Raw genomic sequence first — 23,569 nt, forward strand, 5'->3', positions numbered from 1 at the left:
AAAATAGCTTGAACTGCGTATACGGTAAGGTTCTTATACCACCAAATCTACACTGTATATCAAGAGTGTTCAACTGGCGAAGTCACTTTTTATAAACACTGGACATCCCCCAACATTATAAACTGGAAATAATTTGTATAGCAGGGGTTGCACAAAAATTGTATTTTTAGCTTTACTCGACTTGGCTCCCAGACTACTTGTATTATGTGTAAGAGATTCCATATAGCAAATTGTACGTATTTACTCGCTGGACATAAAAGATACAACTAAATTGTTACGTCGGTGGTTTAAATGAGGAAAACTGAACAAGGAAGGCGGTAAAATATTCTTTAATATTTTCAATTTTCCTGGTACATTTGTATACATGGTGTCAAGGAGCAAAGATATGAAAGTCGTGCTTGTAACTATGATATCATAGAAGGACAAAACTCAGACGCTTAAGGAAAAGTAGATAAAATCAACATCAAGTAGATGAATGACTTTTATTCTTATTCCTTAACAGCGAGGTCCTATTTAAATGAATCAACCTTGCAACGCTCAACAAATTAACATCTAGCTGTAAAAATACTACTTCTGCATTTTTTCATATTAGGAATTATCGGCGAGGCCAGTAATAATGGTAAATAAATTTTTATTTACTTTTAATAATATTTAAGTGCATTTCAGCCCGAGTCTACATAGAAGGACAACCATAACTCGTATGATATGTCAAATGTATTTAATTGCATAATTATGATACTTGAAGATAGTATGTTTTCATTTTGCTATGGTAGATAGGTCCTTTCCGGCATTAGTTATTAGATGTATATTATAATTGTAATTGTTTTGGAGAAATGATCTCTATGTGACTTTCTACCAAAATTGCTTAAGGTTTAGCAGTACGTCATCAAAAAACAGAAATATATGATAAATGAACAACATCTTTACCAATATTTTACCTGACCATTACATGTTCTGCCGAAATGTCCCGTACGACGGATACTTTAAATATTCTGAAAATAAATAATTGCTGAAAACTGTGTTCCACCTAGTTACGTGAAATTTCTACACTCTTACGCTATTGCAAATTAATCAAAACAAACATATGTAACAGTTTTTTGAAAATGGTGAGTTTTAACCCAGCAAACAAAAGACGCCGTATTGACGCTGTACCAACGTTGGACCCCGACGTTGGATTAACGTCGGATTATAGTTGGATTTGAAAGATTTTAGACGTCATAATCCGACGTCGATACAACGTCGAGAATCTAACTAATATCCAACCATGAAGCAACCTTAACCCAACCACTATCCAACCATAACCAAACATGTGAACGACTGCATTCATCCTTAATTTAATTATTTTAGGCATTGAATTTCTGCTATTTAAACGTTGGAATGTTACTTTTGACCCAGTATGTTATCAACACAATTGTATGTATTTTCTTATCCTTATTTCCTACTGTGGCAACATAAATGTCCATAAGATAAAATGTAGTCAATTATGCATGCCTCTTTCAACTCGGCTAAAACATCTACCTGAAATGTATAAAATACAAAGTTTTCATGTCCACTTAATCGAAATAAAAAAAAGCATTACTTCGTAATGGCTAGAATCATTATCACTTCATGCAAAACAAATACATGATTAATCCAAGATTCAGATATCTTCCCTGACCTCGCAAAAAGTTTACAAAATGCAGTTCTAAAAAAGTCAAATGTTGGTTTTTGAAACAAACAAAAAATCAGCAGTCATTAGACTTAGTTTTAAAATATTTTACTCACGTTGCAGATCCCTTTGTGTAAAGTGTTTGTAAACTGGCCCTATTTAATCTCTCCAATGTATCAAATTAGAGGAATATCGTGTAAACTGGCTTATCTGGAGAATAGACAACATGTGTAGAAAAGACCCTGTGATATAAATTTTACTAGTATGTTCAATGTAATTTGATTTCCTGTACAAAATTTATTATTATTATTATTATTATTATAACTATTATTATTATTATTATTATCATCATTATTATTATTATTAATTTTATTATTAATATTTTAATATTCTGAAAGTAAACAGTCTATAATATGATCTTTTGTAAAATAAGAAAGCAAACAAACAAAACAGTTTAATTTTTAATATCTAAATGAAATATTACTTATCAGTTTTACATACATTTTCAGGACTTTGTGAGAACAAGTAATTATTTTAACACTATAATAAAAATTCTACACCAAATAGTTGTTTAAAAAAGAACAGCATTGCGCTTTCTTCCAGTCCGACCAGAATCCAACGTCGCATAGTACTTCCAGGTCACAGCAATGTGCTTTTGATGTGATTTTACAGTAAGTAAATGTGACAAGAGAAATCTCTCTTAGAAGATACATGACTCCTACATTTCTCTTCATTTTATTTCAGTTTTATCATTACTCTTTAAAATGAGGTAAGGATTTGTTCTCTGAAATGGGTCTAGCTATGTTTGGTAACTCTTTAAAAATGTCAGTTTTATAAAGAATATGTAGGAAAAACTGTTTATAGTAGTGTGGCCTATAATCTAGCCGATTTTCAGGTAATTCTGCACGTTTGTTAAGCTTGAAGCCATTTATACGTTAACTAAAATTAAAACATGGAATTTGCATACGACAGTTCAGAATGTATGTTCATCTGTCAAAACGGCAACAATTTGATTTATTTCTAAAGATAGTAATTAACGTATTAAAAGACAAGCACGCGGACCTACACAACTCATTTGACAATTTAACAGACTGTATAATGGTTTACAACTGTGAACAGTTTAATCAAAATCTAAATTTCTATTCGCAAAAGTAGCTGCCATTAAAATCATGTTTTTTCCAGATATTTCCACGATAAAACCTTGAGAGAAGTCCAAATTTTCAAATCAATACTGCATGCAATTATAGCACACCAACCTTCAATTTCATCTATATATTCAGACGTTTTGAAAAACCAGCGCTTACTAGTATTCAAATTTTGCATTGTAGAAAGAAATCATCAAGGCTTTCATAACTACAATAACTACACTAAACTCAAAACATTAAATGTATTGCTTTGCCAGTACGATTTAATATATAATTATTAACGTAGAAACTCCACTGCGTTACCTGCCTAATAAATGTTCATAAAGAATGTTTTCCTAGACTTACAGGCATTTCCAACGTTAAATAAAACATTCAGATCCCAGAGTTACGAGAGTATTGCAACATGTGTTCTCAAATTTACGGTTTTGCATATTTGACTGATTTTTCTTCTTCAGGAGACCCGAATTTTGCTTCTTCTTGTTTTATTTGCTTGCGGTTTGCCAGCGGAGGGATGTATTAGAAGCTGTTCATTTCACATAGTTCAAATAAGATGCAGAGTGGGACGGTCTGCAGACAATGAAGATAATGAGATACAGATAACGGGTTCTAAAAAGGTAGCTCACATACATAAATTAGATAATGTTCTGGTCTTTTATTATTGTCTATTACAGTAACAAACAGTTTGTATTATTTGCATCATGGAAAAACAATTACTACCTAAGATCTTATTCCTTTTTTTTTGCTGATATATTGTATATTTATATACGTGTTTTTCAGAAGGAAGCACATTTCAGCATCGCGCTTAGAGGTGATCCTTGTAGTTTCAATTCCTATGACGCCGATCGAGACGGGACGATAACTAAAGAGGAACTACTAGCTTTATTCTGTGAAAATGAGAGGACTGAAGACCTGTATTCGGAGTTAGATATAATAACTGGTTTGTAAAACATGATAATTTGTGAAAACAAAATCAAAGGTTAGCAAAGATCGAACAGTATAAATAGATACAGTAAAAAAGTACATTAATAATTCTGGAAAAGTTCATGAAATGAAAATGGAATAGATATTAGCAAACAATTTCTGAATGATACCAGTAACTATATGCAGAAATTTTTATTACAATACACATGTATAAACGGGATATAATAGAAAATGATGTAGACAAATGTACTGTAAATCAAATGCAGTAATGTACATACTGATAAATTCATAGTTAATGTTTATACATGATAAAACTATTTTGAATAATTATATAAAACTTTAAGCCTTGCGCATTCATACAAACTTTTTATCACTACATCAGAAACAAGACTGCAGGGTGAGCTATTAGTAACAGTTGAGGGTAGTTCGTCCGTACTCCGTCACCGACGGTTCATTTCCGTCGTAAACAAAATTTTACTTATATTTCTTTATCCTCTGAAGCTCTATGTTAGAATCAAAATTGATATGTTGTATCCTGGTATCCTGCACATTCCTCGGGTGTATGGTTATGATATCTATTGCCGTTATTTAGGAGGCACTGGGGATAAAAGTAGAAAAATGCCATAAAACATTTATTTTGAACAAACTTTGTCTACATTATTCTTTGATATCCTTTCCGCAAGTTTTCTGCAATTTATTAGTGCTCGGGCTGAGCTATTGTGATCGCCCACCTTCCGCTACTTAGGTGGCTGTTGGAACAACGGGTAATTGCATTTTTCTTTGATGTTATTCCTTCCGTAAGGTTTTTATGTGCCCATTTTTCTTTTACGTAGCTAAAAGAAAAATAGAGAGAACAACAGTACCCATATGTAGAAATATCCGTGTCTCCGTCGTCTGTCAGCTCTTTCCTTTAAACAACATCTCATCTGAAACCGATAGGTAGAAGTTCATGTAACTTGGCCTCGATATTCCTTTGGTGGTCCTCTTCCAAAGTTGTTCAAAAGGTCTCGCTTGATTGCACATACGGGCCGTCAGAGCTAAAAATTGAAAAGTCTTTAAACGACATTTTCTTAAACCGCTAGTCCGTTTTGAATATAACTTCACACAAATGGTCCTTATGTGATCATCTACCACGTTTGTTAAAAATATTCTGATTCGTCAAAAAGCTTGGCCGCAATGGGGCGTGGTCATTTCGCCCTATATGTTTATGGTGGAAAGTTTAACATTCTTCTCTTATGAAGCTGCTTGCCCGATTTTGAAATTACTCCACATAAATGATCTTTGTGTTATCATCTACCAAAATTGTTCAAATTATTTCAATTTCCCAAAAATATGGCCCGCCAGGGGTGTGGTAATTTTTCTCTTAAAACTATAAAATTCTTCTTGTATGATACTGATGGCCCATATTTGTAATATTTTCTTAAGAATGGTCCTTGTGTTATCCTGTATCAAGATTGTTCAAATTATTTCGATTTCTCAAAATCCAAGTCTGCCTAAGGGCGTGATTAGTTTTCCAAATATGTATATAACGGAAACTCAAAATAATTGTATGAAACTGCTGGCCCATTTTTGAAATATTTTCACACAGATGGTCCTTGTGTCACTTTTCCCTATATGTATATGGTGGAAACTTTAAATATTTTCTTGTATGAAACTGCAGGCCCGATTTGAAAATATATTTTCATATAAATTGTCCTTGCATGACCTCAACCAAGATGGTTCAACTTGTGTTTATTCGTCAAAATCTTGGCCGCCAGGGCCTGTGCCCATTCTTTCCCTATAGGCATATATTGGACGGTCCAATTTTAAAATCATTTTACAGAATTATTTCTTTGATGTCCCTTTACAAAGATTGTACAAATTATTTTGCTTCATCAAAAAAACATTGCCACTAGAACGTGTGGTAAATTTACCCTTATTTATATACAGGAAACTAAGGTAATAACTACCTCCTCTCCCACCTCAACACGCACATTCATAGTACCTGCCTGTATACATTCAATAGACAATTTAAACTGTTCAAGCGAGCAACGTTACTCAGGTGTGAGATATAGGGCCATAATGGCCATCTTGTTTCTGTTGATAGCGATTACAGGATAAGAGGGTTCAAGTAAAATCCTTTCTAAACGAGTTCTCCTCCTGGAAATGTTTGACAGAATTCCAGTAGATCTTGTCTGTAACACTTAGTCTCGTCTTTCGTACACGTTTTGTTTCAAAAATTCTCTACATGATTCCACTCAGTGACCACCAGATCTAAAAACAGTAACCTTCTTCAAACAACTTCTTGTATACTCATCTGGCTTGATGTATACCATTTCTGGTGAACAAGATGAGTGTATAGATCTTTCTTTTAAATTTGTTAAATTTTACTGTATTCAGTTGTCGCTAGAAAGTCTTAGGTTGACAATGAACCGTGGCAATGTCAAATATAACGTTATTGTTTCCGTTTTTCATTTCATATGTGTCATTTAAACTTATATCATGATTTGTTACATGCTGTTTGAAGAAATACTTGAAGACATCGGTGGATAATATGACAAATTTTACCGCCGACATAGTTTGATTAATCACTAACTAGTCTGAATGGAAAATCTGCCTGGTTCAGCTTTTTTCACACCTGTCTCTTGTAAGTCATAATAAATAAGAAGAAAACACTAACACTAAATTTACATACTGACCTTGAATTTTTTATAATGATAAATATAATTATGATTGTTTTTCTCGAAGTTTAGTTGTAAGTCGGATATGATATTGATATCCATTCTAACTAAACAAACATTAGGCCTCTACCAAAACAAGCAGCATTTCAAATGTTGAGTATTATTTAAGTATTCGGACTATATTTTTGGTTAGTTTGAACTACTTTCAATAACGCTGTACTGACGATCTAAGACGCATTGGATGCTTTCTTTGTGGTCAGCGTCTTATAATCCACTTCTTTGCAGTAACTATTATGTTTGTCTTTTAAAATCTACTGTCCCACTTGCAACTAATGATTTTCTTTATTCTTTCTTGTCAAAACATAAGCAATTTCTATGTCTGTTATCTTTTTGTTCGAAACTATAGACTGGTGATCACGTTCCACTTAGGACGTCCGCTAGTTCGAAAACACATAACGCTACAAACGAAATCACAAGTGAATGTAAAAGTCAGCGAAATTTTTATGGATAATTTTCTGTAAAAATCAGTATTGCAGATATCGCAGTGACGTCACGCACTAACATCTGTTTATTTGGTGGTGGGCAAAACAAATGTTTTACATCGTTTGTGTATGGAATAAGAATTTTTAAATTTTAATAAATTTTTTGGTTCATTTAGAAAGTTTTGAAATACTTACAGTTTCATATATTCTTATCTTTGTATCTTTTTCAAATGACTAACCGTTTTAAATGACACATAACTTTAATAGCGGCGTAGTGATGTTTAAAACTATTACAAAAACAAGTTAAGCTTTCATAATAAATCCATTTTATTTCGAAATAATAATTAAAAGTAATTGATAAATTTCATGTTTTATAACCTTTCCATTGGTCTAAAAATTATTGATGTAATTTGTGTTTTAATAGAGTTTATGCCGTTAGAAAAACATCACTGTTTACAAAAAGCATGGACGTTCCGCATTTGCCAACCCGATCATTGTCTCATCATTTCTAACAAATAGGAAATACAACGAATTTGTATACAGACACGATCTCTCCTGTAGACATCTGTGATTTGTTTAGAACAAAATCACTTTTTTGTGTTTCCGTTGAAACCATATATTCTCATTCAGTACATCTTATATATTGCGAGTGAATTATATATGCGTATAAAATTTTAGAAAAATCTATTGTATGCTAATAACTTTATAGATTTGTCTCTTAATTGTGGCTCAACGCTTATGATAGAATAAGCTTAAAATAAATAGAATAAACTTCTCATGGACAATTAATCTATCGTTATTAATTGCTAGGAGGATTCCAGACAAGGTCTCAATGTCTGATAAGCAAAGCAGAGTAACTATTTCTCTTTTGTCTTATATTCATTCTATCATTTCAGAAGATGGAGTTATTAAACCTGACGAGTTTTATTCAAAGGCACCTCTTATCATAGCTGAATGTTCCAACTCTGACAAGTAATTACATCTTTTATACATTTTCAAAGAAGCTTTATTCATGACCATCAATTGACAACAGTTAACACCACATCAGGACAAATTAAAATGAAGTACAGTCAAACCTGCTGAAGAGACCACCTGTAATAAGCAAAAACCTGTGTTTTAAAAAAAACATTCATCTTAGATCCGTCTATAGTGCATTTCATATAGATTAAACCTGTTTCAAAAGACCACTTGTCTTATAAGACTATTCTTTTCTTTCCCTTTTGTGGTCTCTTAAAACAAGTTTCACTGCAGTGTAAAGATATTGAATTAGATTAAATGCAACAGATGATTTTCTACAACATGTTTTCATCGTAAAAGTAAACTTTTGGGTTCTTTATGAAAAGGTAAATATCAAAAAGATATTAACCCATACGAATACTTGCTTACTACCAAGTTCGGTCTGACATCTTTGTCTGAATTATCCGTTATTTTATTTTCAGACATCTATAATTGCTTTCCTGGTGATTTTATGGTGAACTATTTCCTGAGTTTCTATATTTCACTCTTCGGCCTTCATTTTGTTTTTATTCAGCCTTTAATGTTATTTCAAATTTTAGGATATGTTGTAATAAGTTTATATTACTTTGAAAAGGGACCTTTGTATACAAAGTAATTACATTTGATGCCAGACATGTTTAATGTTGTCTACCATTCTGACAAGAAAATTCAGAACAATATAAATGAAATATGTTGGAATTCTGTTTAACTTAATTTCATGCATTTAGCCTTCAAGAATGATTCCGCGTTTATATAACATCCAAATGACATGAAGCATATGCGTTCTAGAGAATATACAAGTGTTCTTCTCTGACAAGAAGTCTTTCGAAGATTTGTCGTTATATGCAATGAATTATATTTTCAGGACAAGTGACCTTAAAGTGGAATAAAACAGATTGAAAGAATTTGCAGAATAGGTGAACAAAGCAATATGCATGAACTACTGACCGATGACTCTGATGTATATTTAAGAAATAATAAGTTCCCTGTAGGCCTGAGTGATATATTGTTTCGCATAAGAACGAAACACTCGGGTTATTCTACTATAAATCACACTTGGGAACTTATTATTTCAATTCTAACACGACATACTCGTATCAACAGTGTTAGAAAATAATGGTAACTACTTTTTACGACCGTGCTACGCACCTAAATCGGATGACGTCATTGCACGCGAGTGGTTTATTGCAGAATAACCCGAGATGCTCTACATGTATGTAGGTTATTTGCTGGTCGTGTTAGAATATGTTTTAATCAGCTTGCTTTATTGCTACGGCGGCCGATATGACTGATATTTAATGTATTTTCATTCATCGCTGTGTTATTGGTACGCCACATTATGCCTGGTGTTCTTTTTATGTTTTCATTCAGCTTGACACAATGTGTTATTGCTAGGTTGACCGATATTCCTAATGTTTAGTTTAAGGTTATCTCTCACCTTGTGTTATTCGTACGCCGACTAATATGTCTAATGGTTTTTATGTTTTCATTTATCTTGTGTTTTTGCTTGGTCTACGTCGGCTGATATACATAATGCTACATGTATAACTTCAGCAAGTATTGCAGGAAATAGAGTGAAAGATATGGGTATGAAACACCTAAATGAATATACCAAATTAATGATATATTTTGAAATGTACGACGACAAGCACGTTACTATTAATGTTGCGCATTCTGACCTACTCAAGTGTTAGCTCTGTTTTTCCAAAAGATCTGTATCGATCTATTTTTTGAGGTCTGGATAAATCAATAGAATACAATTAAAGATTATATTTGTATATATGTGTAAAGCAATCTCCGGACACATTTATGGCATTGGAGAATGATAAATTTCTGTCTTGGTGTGTGATTGTTGATGCCTAAATCATTAATTGAATGATGAAACACAGACCTCAAGTCCGTGAAAGAAGATAGAAGACAAATGCTTGAATTGAGATGTTCAGTTTCAAATCAGACATCAAATCCTGTTCATATTAATTATTTCATGATCTTTAATACATTATATTCCTCTTCAAAAAAGGACGCTTTGCCTGTGGATAAATAGAATTTGTCATGCTTTTAACTTTACACCGTTACAATAGCATGTGTATTACGTAACTTTCGATGTTTCTATATAAGAACCTTCCCATCTGTTGAAAAAACCCAGCCACCAGGCATTTTATTGCTTTCGCCTTTCAAATTATGATTCAGTTTGTTGATTGACTAGTATCAAGTAATAATTGACAGGAAGTAAGACAAGAATCAGTTTTCTATATAAAAATATCGAGTTGCACTTTTTATTGACGAATCTTTTATGATGTAATTACTATTTCTTTTTGGTGATGTATCTTCAGCATTCCGTGCTTTTTTCTACATTTTTATAATATATTGCACAAGTTATCAATAAATGCTAGAAGCGGCTATGCTATTCGTTGTTCTTTATGCGTAACTGGCATCATCATAAACTGTTGCCACTATACATGAAAAAGAAAACCTACAATAAAGATATATTTAAATCTTTATGAATACTCTTTCGAAGCATTGAATGCAGCTTGGCAAAACTAGAAGAACCAGTCTGTTGATGAGAAGTTATGAAATGTACAACACCCCATACATTTAACCCTAGGCGGTGATGCTATTAAGCGGAACTCTGCTACGCATAAACTTTGAATTGGCTTCATGACCTCAAACGATCAGACCACATACAACACTGAGTTCAAGTACTATAAAAATATCAAAATGAGGGATATTAGTTAACTCATTTCCTTGTTTACTTTTGCATGGAAAATAACGTAAAAATTTTTGCTTCACTACCCTATACCGTGTGGACTAGTAAGAAAGGTTGTAAAAAAACAAGGCCAAGGCTCCAGCAGGAAAGGCATCTTTTCTAGGGAACAGCCTTCATAAACAAAACTCCACAGCAGCGTATGTATAGATGTGTTAAAGTAAAGTCCTATATACGTAAAATTAAATAGACTATGCCCATTGAGGAACAGAGTAGCGCATCTTTGATTTATCATGAATTGTTACAAAATCAGCAATAGGATGCTTTATCTTGTTAACTGCGAATAAATAACTGTTTATCTCTTCAAAGTGCCATAATTACAGGACGCAAGTTTGGGATATTATTCGCAAAATAAGTGGTAAATGAAAAACCTGAAAATTTGGCCATTTTACCAGATCAGATCAGTCAATTGTATCTACAAAAAAAAGATATGGCAAAACCCTTGGTGATAATTTTTCAAAGAACTCTTCATCAAATAGTTTTGATCGACCTTTTCAAAATATTAAATCAACCAAAGAAAATATGCCTTTGAATTTTAGTTCAAATAATGATGAAGTTTATAATAAACCTATCTCACCTACAGAATTACTTGAATCTCTCGAGAAATGCCGCGATACTGCAGTTGGTCCAGACCAAATCCACTATCAACTTTTAAAACACTTACAAGAATCATTAGAGCTCCTCCTCGAAATTAACAATGTTATATTGTAGAAGAAATGTTATAGCTATTTCCATACCAAAACCTGGGGAAGATTATTAGATTAAGTGTGTGTAGTCTACAGTTCATAGAGACCGTACCATAGCTCTTCGCGTACTTTTTCAAAATAAAGTGTTTTTTACAAGTGCACCGGTTAAGATTAAAAATGTAAACAACGGACTCTGTTTGTGAATTATTGGAATGAATGAATGACAGTCGATCTTAGTCATAACAGTGATTGACAGTGAATGCTAATGACTCAATGTGTTGCAGAAAAGTATTTAGTTTGTAATTGTAACTTCCTTTCAATTGAAATCCTCTTAAAACTGGTAAAATTATTGATTATTTTTTGCTTAAAGGGCAAATATATACGATTCAGTGTAATTTTCACTTCACAGGTACTGCCAGTTACGATCAAAACGTTGGCAGCATTAGATTATATTTTTATAAAACTGTCGTTAGGTAACAAAGCGAATACGCCGATATTCCGGCGTTCACCGATAATGATGTTATTGTCACAAAATTGTTCCAGTTCACGTAATGTAATCGGTGCACTAAAACTGCCTAGCTATAGCTACTGCTGTTATAGGGAAGTGGTAAAGTGTTAGCCTTAGGTGTGAGAGGTCCTGGGTTCGAGTACCGGATAGAGCTTATAATATTTGCATTCTGTTACAGCATTTTTTTCTGTTAACAGACTGTTCCAGATGTTCTAAATTTTTAGCACACAGTATCATGGATCATTATTTAGCAATCTAGATCACAAATGAATGTTAAATCAAATGCACCAATTAGAAAATATTCACTATTATGCTATGTCCCTTTGATGTTTCTGCTCTCCATGTTCAAGAAGAGTTACATTTCCTTGATCACAAAATATTGTTTTACATGAAAATATTAAATGCTCATAACTCTACGCTTCTGGTTAAAACATTGTCTATATATCTATTTTTGAGAAATATATGGACATTTGCCTTCATTCAAATTTTTTTAACTTCATAACGATAATTTGAAAAAACTTAGGTATTATCTCTACAGTTAGCAAGAAAATCATAATTACAAAATTTAATGTTAGATACCATCCATTATCAAGGTCTTCGTATTGCTCTTATTGCATTTAGAACATCACCTGTTAAATGCCTATATGTCAAAGCAAACAAACACTCTCTTTACACACGCCGAGAAAAACTTTTAAACCAAACTACTTCGCTTCATACGAGGAAAAAAACCCAGAGCAAACCAAACCGTTTGGATATCGCACAAAATCTTTTAAGCCTGAAACTGACTTTGAATTCGACGATATCAAAACAAAATCAATTCCAGATACACCACCTTGGAGCCTTTTTTTCCCTACAGTTCGTTCTAATATGAAAACTGCAAAAGTCTGAAACTAACCCTTATGTATTTAAACCCAAAATATAATGAAATCAAATTAATTTACGAGGATAATTTCATAATCTACACAGACATGAAAAGGAAAGATGATTTAAAGGTTGGGTGTGCTTCACCGATCATAATTACGTTTACTAAATAACGAAACAACAGCCGAGGCAAAAGCTTTGATTTAGTTCTCAGAATATAGAAGAGAAAAGTTTATAACCTTTTCCGACTCACTTTCAGATTTACCGTCACCGAAATATGAAAAATTCTTTCATTCAAAATATTCTTCTAAGGGTTCATGCACTATCTTTCAAAACGTTTATCATATTTTGTTGGATTTCAAGTCATGTTGGTATTAATGGAAACGTGAATGCTGATACTACAGCAAAAAAGAAATAAATATAAATAAATACACTTTATCTAAATGGCAATCATCAAGGAACGATGCTTCGTTCAAAATTCATGATATAAAACCTACTTTAGGTGAATGGAACTAAGAGAACAGATCTGTTCGCAAGGAGAAAGTTGTCTTTCTCGTTGTCGAAAAGGTCATACCCGTTTGGCTTATTTTTATCTTCTGAACAGAGGAGATTATCCTGAATGATTTCCATGATAAACACTGCTTACTATCAAATATGTTTTAATCCACTGTCCACTGTGTGGACTCCGCTGCGCAGCGTTGTACATATCACAATATTAAATCTTTGAAAGAGTTTCAATTGGCAATAGTTTTTCCTTGTAAAAGCAGACAGCCATTTATCACAAATACTGAATATTAGATTTTTATGCCCTCGAAGTGTGCTTATTGAAATCGCACTTTCCGTCCGTCCGTGTATCTGTGCGTGCGTGCGTCCGTTTGTCCGTGTAAATTCTGGTCTGGGCTGTAACTCTGCCACTCATAAAGGGATTTGAAATAACTCTGCATAAATGTTGACGACGTGTCATGCGCAAGACCCAGATCACTAACTGTAAGGTCAATGTAACAGAGGTTAAAGGTTAACAGGATCTGTTTCGTGTTCGGTCCATAACTCTACCACTCATGAAGGGATTTCAAAATAAATTGGCATAAATAGACGACATGCGCAAGACTCAGACACATAGCTCAAAGGTCAAGGTAACACTAAGAAGGCAAAGGTTAACAGGGTCTGTTTCTTGTCCGGTCCGTAACTCTGCCGTTGATAAAAGGATTTTGAAATTACTGCCGTTGATAAAAGGATTTTGAAATTACCTGTTTCGTGTCCGGTCCATAATCCTACGATCCATGAAGGGATTTTAAAATAACTTGGCATAAATGTACCATAATGAGACGACGTGTCATGCGCAAGACTCGGACACCTAGCTCCAAGGTCAAGGTACACTAAGAAGTCAAAGTTTAACAGGGTCTGTTTCTTGTCCGGTCCGTAACTCTGCCGTTGATAAAAGGATTTTGAAATCACTGCCGTTGATAAAAGGATTTTGAAATTACCTGGCATAAATGTTCCCCACAATGGGACGACATGCCATGCTCGTGTCGTGCACAAGTTCCAAACCCCTAGCTCTAAGGTCAGGGCCGTAGGAACGTCGAGGGTGGGCAGGGGGCCGCACCCCCCCCCCCCCCCTCCCCCACCCAATAATTTGACCGATTATGGTAATTGTCTTAACAATTTTTTGACAGTCAATTTTAGCTGATTTTCATAATGTGTGCCCCCGCCCCATTCTCAAAATGCTTCCTACGGTCCTGAAAGTCAAGGTCACATTTAGAGGTAAAATATTAACATGGTCTGTTTCTTGTCCGTTCCATAAGTCTGCCATGTGAAGGGAATTCAGAATTACTTGGCATAAAGTTCCCTAAATTGTGATGACGTGTCCTGTGCAAGTCATAAGCCCCTAGCTGCAAGGTCAAGGTCACACTTAGTAGTCAAAGGTATTTCTTGTCAGGTCAATAACTCTTCTTTTTATCATGGAATTTGAAAATAATTTGACACAAATGTTAACTATATTGACAAGGTGTATCACATTTATGACTCGGGTCTCTTGGGTCAAGGTCAAGAAATGATGTGCATTACTTTGTGCAGACAACTTTAGCCTCCTTAGGCATGCTTCGGTGGCATTTGTCACCAGTAGTGACCAATATACATGTAGGTAAAATGATGACTTTTCATTTCGTCAATAGTTTGCACACCATATATTACGTTTTACTTAAAAGTACATTATGTTAGATTTTTCTTTATTTTTCACCCCCCAAAATAAACACTAAAACCTAGACCATTTCAATAATATTGAAATATATCGTGTTGTAAGTATGTATGGTGTGATTTGGAAGTTTCGGCAGCTATATTGGCGGCTGTCTTGAATTTGAGCTTTTTTGCAGTCTGGCATGAACTGACTCTGAAAACTATAGGATCTAACACACATGTTGATATATAATATGGGATTTATACATTCGTAGACGACTTGCCTGTCATGAAGGTGGGCTGGTTTGCGGCATTCATGCAATTGGATTAAATAAGTACTTTAGATACACAAGGTTGTCGAATCGCGGAATAATTTAGAATACAATAAAGATAACAGCGAGACAATAGGCAGTATTTTATTTTGCCAAAATTGTTTAAAATTCAATTAAATTACGTGAAGTCATTTTGTTGATTTGAAACCATTCACAACATTTAACTGATGACTTCTGCAATGCAATTAATCTGGCATGCAAACATTCTGTTTTTCAATTTCGATTCTATATTTCTTCGCAATTCCTTGACAGTGACCTAATTTCTATAATATAAGAAAGCTAAACCACATCAGTGATAAAATGGCTAAAGGAAAATATGTACAAAAATGCCAAGAAAGGCACATTGAAATTACAAATGAAGCGAAAAGGTTATCTTTCAAAATAAGAAATAAAAGATAACCTGTACATTATAAAGGTCTTATATGCCTATTTGCAATAACCTTTTGAAGCATGCAACGTCAATAACAGGAGATATAAAAAGATATTTCATACTGTAATTATCACTTTTATTCTGCTTTTCACTTTTAACGGCATGCGTATGATAAGGACTTTACCTTTACCAATTTTCTACGTCAATGTCAGAAGAAGAATGAAACTTCAATGTAATTTACATTTTTTATACGAATGCACATATCTCAAGCTCTTGTTTTGCAACTATGCATTGATAATTACTATTTCAACCAGTTAATAAGTAAACATATTCAATGTCTCTCCGAATCATTCTCACCATTGATATCATTATGAGAATAAGGTAGAGATTAAAATACAATTAAATCATGCAAATGACTTATACAAAAGTAAGGATAATATCGCGTTCGGGACGTCACCATATGGGCTTATGCTTACTTCCCAAACTTAAAAGTTGTTACTAAAAATATCCACTAAATTTCGGTTCGGGAAGTACGACTCTCGTTAAGGAAATTAAATCAAATCATTATTGAATTGTTCTATTTAAATGACCCTGTGCATAAGTATACAGATGATATCATTAGATAAAACAGACCATTGTAAACCTTAAATATAAATTTACTGTCATAAATCGGCTAAAAACCAAGCACGCTACCAATTCACCATACACTTAAAATACAACGTTTTAGCTCCATGCCTTCTTCGAAAATGATGATTATAATTTTGCAAAGATTTAGTTAAATTTCTACAGTTCAAAATTTTCTAAATTTTTTTTGTATTATATTTTAATTTCAAATTTTCTGAAACTGAAGCTTTCAAAACGGGAAGCTCATATAAAGATTAACATTGATATACGTTTACTTAAGATATAAGTACTTACGATAAAGCGATGCTTCAACGCTTATCACAGAACTTGTACATATGCATATATTTCTATACATGCAGCTTTTTATATTAAAAGTTGTTTTACTTAAAATATATATGCCCAAAATATAGTTTGCATAATCACTTTCAAAAGCATTGATTTGAACGTCAATTGTGAAAATGGGGCCTTTATTCTGACATGTTTATGCTAGTAATTTGATTATTTACATACAAACAAACAAAAAATCCACTATTTTGGCTATTTCAAGGGCCATAACTCTGTAATACGCGCTAAGATTTAAGAAGAATGCCAAGTGTGCAAGGTCACATCATGATAAAGACTCAAGCAAGGTTTTATGAATTTACATCAAATACTTTTTGTGCTAGACACATAATTAGGTGAAAATGTGCATATTTTTACTATTTCAGGGGCAATAAGTTTAAAAATAGGGATGAAGTCAGCCAAAAAATAAAAGGTGTGCAAGTTTATATCATGATAAAGACTCATGCAATTTTTCATCCATTTACATCATATACTTTTTGAACTAGGTGCGTCACAATGTGAAAATGTGCATTTTTTGCCTATTTCAGGGGGTCATAACTCTGAAAATAGGGAGCGGAGGCAGACCTTGTTTGTGTTTTAAGTTAACGGCACACAAATGTGTATATCTAATTATTTCTTAAATTGTTATGTAGTAGAGAAAGTGGAAACTCCATAGGTCCCTCAACACGACACAAATGAATATATTGCAGGCATGGTTTGACTAATGTTCACCACACCCTCTTGCCAATACTATTTTAATATCTTGATAAGACTTCCTTTACACTAGACACTGCATCTCCTTTGGTTCGCAGAAAAACATATAGCTAAGACAGTTACGGTAAAATAGTTCCAACACATATTTCAGGTTTTGCTACCGGCCACACGAAATGCCTTCGTCCGTCGTCGGTATGCGTCTGTCGACGTCGTGTCGTCCGTCCACAATTTCATGGGTTCCAGAGATAAGGCCCCTTAAAGAGCCAAATTTGCTACAATCCATATAGAGACTTCATTTGATACAAGCATGCAAAGATATTTACCAACAAAAGATTTTTGATCTCCTGATGAATCCGTCAGATCCAATTATAGGTTCCGGAGTTACGGTCCCTGATTGACCCATGAAAGAGCCAAAAATTGTAAATTGTTACCTTTTGAACACGATAGAAGTGACATTTTACACTCGATTTTAATTACACTTACACACAATTTTAGTCACAATAAGATCCCAGTTCCGTTTGAAAACCGGCTAAATTCGACCATCGATTCTAGACTTACCGCCATGAAAGGGGCAAGTTTTCTATTTTGGCCCTATCAGTTATATAGAGGTTTCATTTATGCATTCATTGTTACAGACTTGCAAAGAATTTGTATCTTGATGATCGAGTTCGAAACTGGGTCAAGGGGGGTCAAAAACTAGGTCTTCTGTTCAAATCAAAAGAAAAGATTGTTAACACTCTAGAGGCCATATTTATGACACTGTCTTCATGAAACTTGGTCAGAATATTTATATTGATGATTACCAGGCCAAGTTTGAAACTGGGTCATGTGGGGCCAAAATCTAGGTCACAATTCAAATCAAAGTAAAGGCTTGTTTTACATAGACTTATTTGTTTTTCAAGTAATGGGAAAGAAATTCGGACCACAAGTATAATGTTTGATACAGATTTTCATATTCTTAAACGTGACCTACTGACCTACTTTTTATTGTTAAAGTTACTGGATAGAAATTTGGACCATATATATAATTGTTGATACAGATTTCATAATTCATCTCGAATAATCTTTATCATGACCTACTGACCTACTTTCTTGTTGTTGTTTTTTTTGTTTTGTTTTTTTTTTGGGTGGGGGTGGGGGTTGAAGGTACAACATGCCATGGAACCTGACCTGCTGACCTACTTTCTAGTTTTTGGAGCTACAGCAAAGAGATTTAGACCACCTGTATGTTTGATACTGATTTCAATACTAATCTTGCAAAGTCTTTGTCGTGACCTACTGACCTACTTTCTTTTTTCTTTGAAGTTACAGCAAAGAAATGTGGACCATATGTATAATATTTGATAAAAATTTCAATACCATTTTGGATAGTCTTCATCATCACCTACTTTCTTGTTTATTAATATACAGCATAGAAATTTGTACAACCCTTATGATCTTTATTACAGTTTTAAATTCTCAACTTGAATAATCTTCAATTTGACATATTGACCTACTTTCTTGGTTTTTTAAAAGCATAATTTGCAACAGATTTCAGAAGTTATCTTGAATAAGCTGTATCATGACCTACTCACCTAGTTTTGAATTTTTTGTTTTTCAAGCTTTAACAAAGATTTTTTTTCAAGCAAGCACTTAAGTGCTCAGGCGGAATGCACACACATTTACACGTACCCCCGTTTCTATGCAGAGTGCTGAATGAGTGACTGTGTTCTTTTAATGAGGCTTTTCCTGTTTGAATTTTGTCCTTCTTTTCTGTATAATAATGTTTTACTTTATATAGACATTTGATGTTTTACATAACTCGATTTTACTTTATGTCAATATCTGGTGTTTGTTTTCGTCAATTCTTACTGACGGAAAATAAATGAAATACAGTAAGAGGAAAGACTACAGGTAGAAATTTAGTAGAAAATTTGTTTTTTGTTTTTTCCAGTGAAACAAAGAATATGTCTTTTTTTATTAATTTCTAATTTCCCCAAGCCTTCCCTAAATAAAAACTGCAATACGTTCATACATATTTGAAACTAGACTACTGGGAACATTATTAGCGTAATGCAAAATCGAACGAAAAGGGCACAAACCTCTGCGCAGCTGAATTTCTTTTTTGTCTTTCGAACCAATCTTGGTCGTCTTTGGGGAGGAGTGTGTCCCCATTTTATTACATCTCATGAACAGACGTATTCAGATCGAATAAGCTATTGTGCCGTTTGAATGTATTACTATTATATTCTGCCAAACGTTGTTTTCTGAGATTTCAGCAAGCAGAGATTATATTTATTTCAAGACAAGAAAGTGCCTTTTTTCCTCGGCCGAATGGGAAAGATAAATATATGGATAATACTAAAAGCTCTCAATCCATAAGCTAAGTGCTTTCCTCCTTATTGATATTTTAAAATATCTGTTTTCCTTCTTCCTTCTTTCAACGTATGAAGTGTTGTATCAGCAGAAATGTTTGCAGGAAAGACAAAACAGTTGAGTAGAAATTGCCATATGTTTATTGTTTAAACTTAATACGATTTTATATGAAGAACACCACATTCGCGAGTATTTATTAACGAAAGTTTAGAAATAAACTGAAATAAATTCTTCGTCAACACTTCCGAATTTACAGTAAACATTTTCTGTTTTCATATGTGTAACTAGTTTTATTTACGATGTATTGATTGAAAACAGTACAAACTAATATATACAAAAATCATCGGATTAAACTGAACTACCAAAATAAGGTTGAAAAAAACACATAAATTTGAAAAAGTATCAAAGAAAATAACATTATACTAATTTCATCATTTACTTAAAATACGCATCTTGATTGTTTATATCGAGATACCTCCTTAATAATAAATTATAATAATTATCATTGCTTAAAATGCCATTGAGGTCACTCAAATACTCAAATCAACCATCTTCACGGGTAGAATTATGGCATGTTGGCTAATTAACAGACACATTGTAAATATCTCAGAAAATTTAGTGTTAATCGAAGGATTTGTTCTACGAGGGATAAGTTATCCTTTTATTAAATCAAAAGTCGAGCAAAAATAGAATGTTGCCAACTAAACTTTTTAAACATGCCGTTTAAAACGCATATTACACGTTTGAAGAGGTAATTCAAAAGGCGGTTAACAATATGGGCCGTTTCTATAAGAAAATCAGTATAAGTGACATGACATATTTATTGCATTATACATAATTAAAAATCCTGGAAAAATAGCTGTTTTTATGTTCATGCAGAAAGTAAAAACTAGTACATTGTAATTTAGCAGTCTTAGGCAAATCAAATTCTACCATAAAACACAATAAAATGTTATTTGTATTTTTTGTATTTTCATGGCAACCGAATTTCCAAAGCGCCCATGGAACACGAAAATATAGAGTTGTACAGATAAAAAGCCCGTAATGAAACCAAAAAAGCCACGGTTAAGATATTTTCAGTAACATCTTTTTAAACTTGTTCTTAACATTAAGATGTATAATGTATAGTTAGTGATAGCATAATGTGTCCCATAAATGACTTGCAAAATACATGCCATGCACGACAACGCCAGGCTGCTTACATTGCGTTCTTAAACCACTGTAAGTCCTGAAATAGTGAAGAAAATTTCTTTAGATTTACGGAAAGTTTAATAACGTTCTTCATGATTTATTTTCTCAATTTTCATTCTTTGTGTCACTAATACAGGATTTGTCTGTAATGGAGTGGTTCATATATTCAAGATATCTTAACTGTTGAAATTAGCACGAACAATAAATGTTGGGTAAAATGATTCTATATCAATTTAAATTCATTTTGTCTTCTCCACAAGATCAACTACGGCTGCTGCCCTGGTTTGATAAATATTCTTAGCCTATTTAATAGTAAAACTAACAGAATAAACATATTTGCAAGGAGAGCATGTCACATTGCACCATTTGAAGCGAATGAGTCATGTGATCGGCCATTAGTAGATGGTGAAAACGAAACAGGCATTTGCAAGTTGACATAATGCGCTCTAAATTCGTCATACCTAAAGATGAAATGTTTCATCATTTGCTTTTCTTGTCCCTATTTATGAAAAATACGAATATGTTTTTGTTGTATTAAAGAGCGTAACCAGCAAAACTATTCACTGATACATGTTTCTGAGGATTGTCAACATATTCTTTAATGACAACTATTTGCTAATGAACAACAAACAAACTGCTTCATTTACCATATTATTATAATTGTTATCATTATTACTATTATCATTATTATTATTATTATTATTATTATCATCATCATTATTATAATTATTGTGCAAATCATCATTTAAAATGACAGCAATAACAATAACGGAACAAAGCATTCTAATAAAGGATCTGAAATATGTTTGAAAAATTGTGTGTGGAAAAAATTGTGATCGCAGACATCTCCATAGGTAATCAAATCGAAACAAGTAGAGATGAACTAAAACTGAAAGCCAGCCGAAGATCAAAGGTCATGTCCATCCATACTGCTTAGTTGCTTAAACCCTAAACAAGCCCTAGAAATGTCTGCAAAAAATAGAGAAAAAGCGTGTACCTTCTATCATAGCTAATCTCCATCAAAATCAGGGGAAGTAATTCACCTAAACGATCAAGAATAAATCTCGACTAAATGATCTCGCTTGATTTGTCACACAGTTGAGACTAACCATAAAATATTTGACAAATGACGATGTCAGAATCCTATTTGAAATTAGATGCGCACTGACAATCAGTAAAATATACACGCGTTCTTCGGCGACTGTTAATAGTTTCAAGGAAGTACATGAAACGTAGTGGGTTCATGAATAGATCACGCCGTAACCAATACCTTAGGGTACTGTTCTATGACACAACGCCGCTTTTATATGTATAATGCAATTAATGTCGTACGAGAGCTCCGTAATGAGGAGCAAGATACGCCCGAGGGTATGACTTTTGACCCTTAATTGTGACCCTTGAGCTTAAAACAAATCACCAAAAACAAGCACTCTGCACGTTGTCTCGATGTGATGCACATTTTCGAAGTCTTTTAAGGGGTATAAGAGTTACAATACAGTTATAATATTGAAATGTAACAAGACATACATAATATTGTGGTAAGGCCAAATAAATGTTTTGACAGCGAATAATTTTGGTTAATGGTGTCGCAGAGTTTCGGCAAGCAAATCTAAAATGCAGTCTGACTTATATTTGATATAGTTTTAGCATAAACATTAGAGAATTGTCGAACGTAGCAGTTAAAAAAATGTCATTAAATGACATCTCAATATTAGGCTATTTAAAACCAATGTTCGTCGTATTTTAGCCCTCCCTGATCTTGGATCCGCCCTTAGTTATGTCGTCAATCTAAACACCTAAACACTAAAATTCACGGTGCGTTCAAATCTGTGAACTATTGACAAAACATACAGTTTTACAGTTAACTTCAACTATAAACTGTATATGATAATTATGACTTAATCATATTTCAAAACAAAGGAACATTTTATGTCAAACCAGTAAAATAAAAAATGTTTATTTTAGACTGAGTTTTTTTTCCCAATTAAATAGGTATTCGTACATTTTAAGGGCCAATCTCCAAACATGGAAACCATACTACATTATGTGTAATAGAATTATGCTTAACGAGGTGCTAGGGGGCTTGAGTGATGTTGCACATTTCATTACTTCCCATGAACAGACTCAATCAAATCGAGTCTGCTATTATTCTTGGTTGCTTTTTTGATTACAAAGGATCTTTTAACAGATTTTGTTATTAACATACAAATGCAATGGACGAAGTCACATGTTGCCTCATTTGCCAGAAAAAAAAATAGAGACAAACTTTTTCATGTTGGTATCTAGTATGAGTATCATCTTCATGAATGAATAATGTAAGGTATATTACACTTTCATATTTTCCTTTTTGTGCCTTGGTACATTGTTATACTGAAGAATTAATAATAGCACAATAATTCTGACCCGAAAACGAGATTTTCCTGATTTTGTTTTCGCTTCCAGTCAGCACAAAGCTGGTTAAGATACAAACAGAGAAGACAGACGCAACCGGAAATAATGATTGGATTTTTTAAACTAATATAGTTTTTTCATCGTATCATAGCTTCATGCTAGGATCTAAACCTAGAATTGTTACTAAAATATGTTGGCTTCCATACACTGCAAGAAGTCATTCTATCTTAAAAGTGCTACTTATGTTCAAATCTAATTTTAGCTCCAAGTTTTAGAAACTGTAGACCAACGCGTGTAAAATTCTCGGGATGTTACAGTTGCCATCCTCCGAACTTACAGCGACAGTCATCATACTGTCCCTAAACGTCCCATAATTTGGACAATAAAAACACATACGTAATGGATCCTTGTGATATATGCCGAAATGT

General features: G+C 33.3%; 1 protein-coding gene across 1 annotated transcript; it reads left to right on the forward strand.

Moving 5' to 3' along the window:
• Nucleotides 1–462: 462 nt before the first annotated feature.
• LOC123543893 (uncharacterized) lies at nt 463–10,252 on the forward strand. Its single transcript, XM_045329961.2, has 5 exons — nt 463–619; nt 3,249–3,407; nt 3,571–3,730; nt 7,753–7,828; nt 8,718–10,252. Exons 1-5 carry the CDS (start codon nt 617–619, stop codon nt 8,740–8,742), a joined length of 423 nt encoding a protein of 140 aa, XP_045185896.2. The 5' UTR covers nt 463–616; the 3' UTR covers nt 8,743–10,252.
• Nucleotides 10,253–23,569: the final 13,317 nt, after the last annotated feature.

This window comes from Mercenaria mercenaria, chromosome 1 (genome assembly GCF_021730395.1).
Source record: "Mercenaria mercenaria strain notata chromosome 1, MADL_Memer_1, whole genome shotgun sequence".
NCBI lineage: Eukaryota > Metazoa > Mollusca > Bivalvia > Venerida > Veneridae > Mercenaria > Mercenaria mercenaria.